The sequence below is a fragment of the Panthera onca genome, chromosome D1, assembly GCF_046562875.1.
Source record: "Panthera onca isolate mPanOnc1 chromosome D1, mPanOnc1 haplotype 2, whole genome shotgun sequence".
NCBI lineage: Eukaryota > Metazoa > Chordata > Mammalia > Carnivora > Felidae > Panthera > Panthera onca.
The window spans coordinates 55,853,833-55,860,776 of NC_138348.1; the positions used below are offsets into that span (position 1 = coordinate 55,853,833).

At 48.7% G+C, this 6,944-nt stretch overlaps 1 protein-coding gene and 1 long non-coding RNA gene across 7 annotated transcripts in view; one reads left to right on the top strand and one right to left on the bottom strand.

Moving 5' to 3' along the window:
- The window catches only part of LOC132674320 (uncharacterized), a 38,568-nt gene that overhangs the window by 30,581 nt on the left and 1,043 nt on the right, over positions 1 to 6,944 (bottom strand). For 4 of the 5 annotated variants that reach the window (XR_013550134.2, XR_013550133.2, XR_013550131.2 and 1 more), the window contains exon 2: positions 3,740 to 3,892. This is a non-coding gene — a long non-coding RNA (uncharacterized LOC132674320). Of the gene's footprint in view, positions 1 to 3,739; positions 3,893 to 5,243; positions 5,339 to 6,944 lie in introns of those variants that run through there. The other variant, XR_013550135.2, reaches the window with a different exon arrangement.
- On the top strand, positions 1,551 to 6,565 carry LOC144612925 (folate receptor beta). 2 transcript variants are annotated; one of them, XM_078433128.2, is made up of 5 exons: positions 1,551 to 1,700; positions 3,120 to 3,284; positions 5,329 to 5,517; positions 5,639 to 5,774; positions 5,911 to 6,565. In XM_078433128.2, the coding sequence occupies exons 2-5, from the start codon at positions 3,132 to 3,134 to the stop codon at positions 6,195 to 6,197; spliced, it is 765 nt and encodes a 254-aa protein (XP_078289254.1). In that variant the 5' UTR covers positions 1,551 to 1,700; positions 3,120 to 3,131; the 3' UTR covers positions 6,198 to 6,565. The 2 variants fall into 2 exon arrangements, with proteins under 2 accessions (XP_078289254.1, XP_078289255.1); XM_078433129.1 differs by lacking the exon at positions 1,551 to 1,700 and adding an exon at positions 2,593 to 2,703.

Sequence of the window (6,944 nt, forward strand, 5' to 3'; positions counted from 1 at the left end):
GAAATAAGACAGCGACAAAAAGACAAATACTATATGATTCCCACTTATATGAAATATCTAAAGTAGTCAATTCATAAAAACAGAAAGTTGAATGATGGCTACCAGGGACTGGGGAGAGGAGGAAATGGGGTATTGTTGCTTAATGACAATAGGGTTTCAGTTTTACAAGACGCAAAGTTTCTGGAGATTGATTGCACAACATAAATACACTTAAAATTACTGAACTGTACACTTAAAAATAATTAAGATGTTAAGTTTTACATAATGTTTACCACATTTTTTTAAAAAGTTTATTTATTTACTTTGAAAGAAAGAGAGCAAGCGCAGGCTAGAGAGGGGCACAGAAAGGGAGAGAATTCCGAGCAGGCTCCACACTGCCAGTGCAGAGCCCGATGTGGAGCTCAAACTATGAACCATGAGATCATGACCTGAGCTGAATCTAGAGTTGGACACTTAACCTACTGAGCCACCCAGGTGCCCCTACCACATTTTTTTAAGGCTATCAAAAAATGTTCAATTATTTTTTTAAAAATTTTGTTTAATGTTTATTTATTTTTGAGACAGAGAGAGAGCATGAATGGGGGGAGGGTCAGAGAGAGAAGGAGACATCGACTCCGAAGCAGGCTCCAGGCTCTGAGCTGTCAGCACAGAGCCCGATGCGGGGCTCAAACTCATGGACCATGAGATCGTGACCTGAGCTGAAGTCAGACGCTTAACTGACTGAGCCACCCAGGCACCCCATGTTCAATTATGTTCATAGAAATGCTAGGTGGTGAGATATGATCATTTACCAGATTTTTTTTTTATTTTTTCTTTAATTTTTTTTTTTTAACGTTTATTTATTTTTGAGACAGAGAGAGACAGAGCATGAACGGGGGAGGGGCAGAGAGAGAGGGAGACACAGAATCGGAAGCAGACTCCAGGCTCTGAGCCATCAGCACAGAGCCTGACGCGGGGCTCGAACTCACGGACCGTGAGATCGTGACCTGAGCTGAAGTTGGACGCCCAACCGACTGAGCCACCCAGGGGCCCCCATTTACCAGATTTGAGACCATTTTTCTTTGTGACCCTTGACTTCTATACTTCAACCTCTACCTATGTCTACCTGGCTACTCAAAAAGTAACCTGAGAGCTATCATTTAAGCCCACTCATTTTGTGCCAGGCTTTTCCATATATAATTCTCCACAATTTCCTGGAGAGTAAACGAAAGCTCAGAAAGGCTCAGTGACATTTTCCAAGGTTGTGTGAGGGACGGTGCTACCATTGGGACCCATGGCCTGACCCTAAAGCCTGGGTTTTTCCCTACTGCACCTCATGCCCAACAAACCCGCTTCATCCTAACAACCACGTGGGGTACCTCAAAAGTTCAGATCCCCCTTAGAGATGAGCTTCTCTAGGTTTTGATGAATCTTGGATGTGTGAATCCTGTGATGAATAAATTAACAAAGAGTTGAATGGAAACAGGAATGAATACATTGAGAGACTAATGGAGCCTTGAATGGGTGGGGCCTGGAAGAGAGGGAAGACCAGAAGAGCCGAATGAGGAAATTATACTGTGCTAACCAGAGTTCTTACAGTCTGTCTTGCACCGAGGTCAGAGACCACTGGTGAAAGTCAAAGGGCCTGGAGCCATTGCCAGCCTGAGAAGAGGCCAATTCAGACACAGCTGTGTGTGCTCCCAGCCGCAAAGGAGGCTCAGGCAAGATGCCCTAAGAGGGAAGGGTGACAGGGACACTGGGGAGACTTGGCGGGTTTCTGTGTAGGGGAGGGGCAGATCTTTCTTTAGAAAGATCACTCGGGCTCCTGTGGGGAAGGTGACTTTAAGGGGAAGAAATTGGAGGAGGGAAGACCTGACCCCAAATATAGAGCCAAGGGAAGTGAATTCCAGAAAGATCTTTGGAAGGACCCTTGACCAGGGCTTTGTGATGATCAGCTGCATGTAGGGATGGTGAGAGAGAGGAAGGAGTCTCCATTATCCCTTCCAGTACTTCAGTGACAGAGCCCAAAGAACAGATCTTTTTTTCCCCCTTAAGTTTATTTATTTATTTTGAGAGTGAGAAAGACATGGGAGGGCGGTGCAGAGAGAGAGAGAGAAGAAAGAGAATTGCAAGCAGGCTGTCAGTACAGAGCCTGATGCAGGACTTGAACCTTCCAACCGTGAGACCATGACTCGAGCCAAAACCAAGAGTAGGAAGTTTAACCGACTGAGCCACCCAGGCGCCCCAGGAATAGATCTTTAATAGATGGGAGTGGGGGGTGAGGGTCAGTCAGGAACAGAGAAGCGGGCCGTCACTTTTGCTGGGTGACTCCCATGACTCTAAGTGCTCGTCTATTTGGCTGTTCCAACATGAGGTACTTTTATGTTTTATGTTGTCCCCAAGGGGCCAGGGGTCTCTGCACTTGTTTTCTGAAGGGTAAGGAAGGGGGATCTGCAGGGGTAAGTGCATTAGCCTAGCGAGAGCTGAGGAGGCCAAAGTCATGATGGGGTGGAGGGAGGAAATGGTTTTCAGAAAACAAGGAAGGAAAAAGTCTGAGGAAGCAAAAGTTAGAAACCGCCACTCTTTCTATTTCTGTATTATTTAACCAAATACCACCCCATGTGCTACATCCCTTGACCCTCATGGTGATCGGGAGAACTCAGCAGAGCTGGGCCACTGCCTTCCCCAGGCTGACAGGGTCTCTAAGCTGGCACGGGAACCCAGGTGGTTCGGTGCCTCGTGGAGCACTTGCTGGACACAGCATAAGGGCAATGGGTGTCCCTGGCCCCTTTCAGGGCAGGAGGGCATGGACCTGAACTATTTAATTACTTTTCTTGGGTAAAGTTGAGAGAAGATGAGGGCACAAAAACATCTCCTCCAATTTAGGAAGACTCCCCCAGAGCCAGTCCACTAACCTCAGTTCTCCTCTGAGCCCGCCAAGCCTGGAATGGGGAGCCCCCTTTGCCAACCTTCTCTACTTCAGCTTCAGGGAGCCTCAGGACCCCAGCACTAAAGGAACAGGGTCTGACCCCATCCTCCACTGTGGAGATGGGGAGACTGATGCAGGGGGTCAAGGGGGACGCCGCATGAGGCTCTCTCCCTTCAGGCCTCGGCCTCCCTAACCACAGCTCCATCTGCAGGGACACAAAGACATGGCCTGGAGACTGACACCACTTCTGCTGCTGCTGCTGGCCTGGACAGCCTCCATGTGCAGTGCCCGGAAGAGGGTAGACCTGCTCAATGTCTGCATGGACGCCAAGCACCACAAGACAAAGCCAGGCCCCGAGGACAAGTTGCATGACCGGGTATGGCCGTAGTGTGGCTCGAGTTGGGGAGGGGGTTGGTTCTAATGTGGAAGAGGAAGTCAGGGTGGTGGGGGAAGGACGGACTGATCAGATAGCCCCACATCCTGAGTTACTGCTGTGGGAGAAGATGAAGGTAGGGTGGGGGGTATTGGTTGAGGTGATTTAGGGGTGGCCTCCTCAGAGGATAATGTCAGCAGTGATACGATATGATCACTTGTTGAGCACTTACTACGCGTTGAGTTTTCTGCACATGATTTCACATTCCCAGTAGTCGTTCAATGTAGGAGATCATGTTCTCCCCCATAGAACCCAAATGAGGAAATGGGCCCGGAGAAGCAGAGGACGCACAGAAGATCTGGACATAAGCAGCCCCTGTGGTGTGGGGGTAGGACTGGGGTGGGCACTCCCAGCATGTTAGAGGGTAAGAGACTGTCGGGGAGGATGGTTCTCACTACCTTCATCACGTGCCAGTCCATGAAGCGTCAGAGTAGAAGACAAGGGCTCTTACGGCTGTGACCCAGGGGCACGATTGCTGCACATTCACTCACTCTATACAAGCGGATGCCAGTTGGTTTCAACTCTATTGAGACTCCATGTCTCCTTTTTTTCTGAAATAAAATTCAAAGCCAATAGGACCTATTTGTACATTTAACTTAAAAAATACCAACATGACTCTATCTATCTGTAATACAAAAGAGAAGCACAAAGAAAGCAACTTATAATAAAATATATTTCCATATATCAATTCTCTGATATGACTACGTTAGAAATCACTATCAAATGGCATGTTTGCTTTTTAAGTTACTGCTTTATTTTCTTTAATCTTTATTTATTTTTGAGAGAGAGAGAGAGAGAGAGAGAGAGAGGGAAAGAATGCAAGAGGGGAAGGCGCAGAGAGAGAGAGGGAGACACGGAATCTGAAGCAGGCTCCAGGCTTTGAGCGGTCAGCACAGAGCCTGACGTGGGCTCAAACTCATGAACTGTGAGATCATGACCTGAACCCAAGTTGGGAGCTTTACCAACTGAGCCACCCAGGTGCCCCAATGTTTGCTTTTATTCACCAAATCACTAGGAATGGGGCAGCTACAAATGAAGATGGATACAGGTATATTCTGTTGACAACTCAAATGCTATAAGATACTCTATGCAGTGTTGCCATTGATGACATAATTTGCTAAAATAGTGAATAATTCCAGTAAAACAAAACACATAGCACGGCCTTCCTTTTCATAGTATTTACAGTCCTGAAAAAGCCAGTCTCTATTAAAGCTTACTGAAATATGATGCATCTATATGTAAGATGGAGTTTAGATTTAGGAAATCATAAATAGGTCTTTCATTTATTTTTTTCAGCAAATATTTTTACAGGCCTGCCACATGTCTGGCACTGGCCTCGCCGCTGGGGACACAGAACTTAATACAGACCAAGAAGAAAGTTACTCAACATACATTACTGCATAGGTCATTCCCTTCCTCCTTTGCTCAAAATGCCACTTTCCAGTGAGGCTTTTCACAACCACCTTCTTTAAAATTTCAACAATCACCCCATACTCCACATCCCTATTCCCTGCTGTAATTTTCTCCATGTAATTGATCATATCCTGACACTATATTTTTTCTCTTTTAGTTTCTTACTGTCTGTCTCCATTGATCAGGATGTAAGTTCTATGAACACATAATTCTGTTTTGCTTTCTACCGTATTCTTAGCATCTAGAACAGTAACTGGCATAGAAATAGGTACTCAGTAATTATTTTTTAATGAATAAATAAATCAAAGAACTCCCTATAAAATATGAAGGGCTGCTTAAACGATAGCTATTGTCCTCCCAAGACAGGGTTTCTCTCCGGCTCCCACAACCCCTGATTACACTGTTGTAACTAAGTCTCCCCCAAGATGGGAGCTCCTGGAGGCCAAGGACAGAGGGGTCTTCACAGTAAACTTTCTTAGGACAACCCACCTGAGGCAGGAGACCAAGCACCAAATAGGGAGAGGCTGAAGGTTTTGGTGGGGGAGGCATGTGTTCCAGTGTCTTCTCCACCCAGTGCATTCCCTGGAGGAAGAACGCCTGCTGCTCACACAACACCAGCCAGGAGCTGCACAAGGACCCCTCCCTCTTGTATAACTTTAACCTGGACCACTGCGGCAAGATAGAGCCTGCCTGCCAGCGCCACTTCATTCAGGACAACTGTCTGTACGAGTGCTCACCCAATCTGGGGCCCTGGATCCAGGAGGTACGGGCCTCTCCCTCACCCCAGCCCAGCGGGCTGCCATCCTGCTCGGTCAAGGTGGTCAAGGCGGTGGCTGCCAGCACCCCTGGCTGAGAGGAGCCCTCCCTCCCCCCCTCCCACCCAGGTGAACCAGAGCTGGCGCAAGGAACGCTTCCTGGACGTGCCCCTGTGCAAGGAGGACTGTCAGCAATGGTGGGAGGACTGCCGCACCTCCTACACCTGCAAGAGCAACTGGCACAAGGGCTGGGACTGGAGCTCAGGTGAGGGCCCGGGGGTGCGGAGATGGAGGCGGGGTCCGAGGATCTGGGGTTGGGTGCGGATCTCCAGGGGGGTGGCCAGAAATGGGCTTTGGGCCCAGGGGCTGAATGTCTGTGTCCACCCTCTCTCCCCATGCAGGATCGAACAAGTGTCCGGCCGGAGCCACCTGTCGCACATTTGAGACCTACTTTCCCACGCCCGCAGCCCTGTGTGAGGGCATCTGGAGCCGCTCCTACAAACTCAGCAACTACAACCGAGGGAGCGGCCGCTGCATCCAGATGTGGTTCGACCCAGCCCAGGGCAACCCCAACGAGGAGGTGGCCAGGTTCTATGCCTTGGCCATGAGTGCTGGGGCCATGCCCCATGGGATTGGGCTTCTCCTGCTCAGCCTGGTCCCTATGCTGCACCTCTGGCTCCTCAGCTGAGTCCAGCCCTCCTCAGGCATGTTCGCTGCATGTCCCCAGTTTTGATGACCAAGCTTGGCTCAGCATAGCTCTCACAAATGAGGGAGTGCTAAGCATGCCTCCACTCATTATCCATCCTTCTACCATCCGGTTCCTGCTTCCATGGTGGGCCTTGGGCTTTCTCTGACAGTCAGTTCAAACAAAGAGACAGACCTATCCGTGTCTGATGAATGGTTTTGGTTTCAGTAAGTAGAGGACAGCTTCCATAGCTTTTGTATTCCTTCAGATGAGAGAAATGAGACTTGGGTTTGAATCCTAACTCTGCTACTGACTATGGAAAGTGAAGCAGTTGCTTGTCTACATTAAAGCTTAGTTTTTTCCTCAGTAAAGTGGGCATAATAATCCTTCTTTCCCTCAGAGTTGTGAAGTACAAAGGAGATGTTGCCAGAAAGCATGTGAGCCCAGTGTCTGCGCCCTTAATAGTCCTCGGAGATCCTGTTCTCTTGTAGCCAAAAATGAGAGACAGGTCCAGGACTGTGTTACTTGTATTGGTCCCCAAATATCCCCACTTTCTCTCAGGTCCTGTCTGCCTGGCTTTGTGGTCAGCTCTGCTGGGGATGGAAGTCCAGGGAAGGCTCTGGATTCCCAGTGGGGGTGAAAAAAATTCTCACGTGATGTGGATTGAAGGGACAGAGTTGAGACTAGGAACCCTCAGAGGAGGAAGACAGAAGAATGGGGAGGGCAGTGTGGGAGGTTCCTGGAGGATGA

Excerpts from the sequence above, each read along its gene's own strand:
- LOC144612925 (XM_078433128.2), top strand. The coding sequence starts at position 3,132 with ATGGCCTGGAGACTGACACCACTTCTGCTGCTGCTGCTGGCCTGGACA. Across the intron at positions 3,285-5,328 it reads AGGACAAGTTGCATGACCGG|TGCATTCCCTGGAGGAAGAA; the intron begins GTATGGCCGTAG and ends TTCTCCACCCAG. Across the intron at positions 5,775-5,910 it reads GGGCTGGGACTGGAGCTCAG|GATCGAACAAGTGTCCGGCC; the intron begins GTGAGGGCCCGG and ends CTCCCCATGCAG.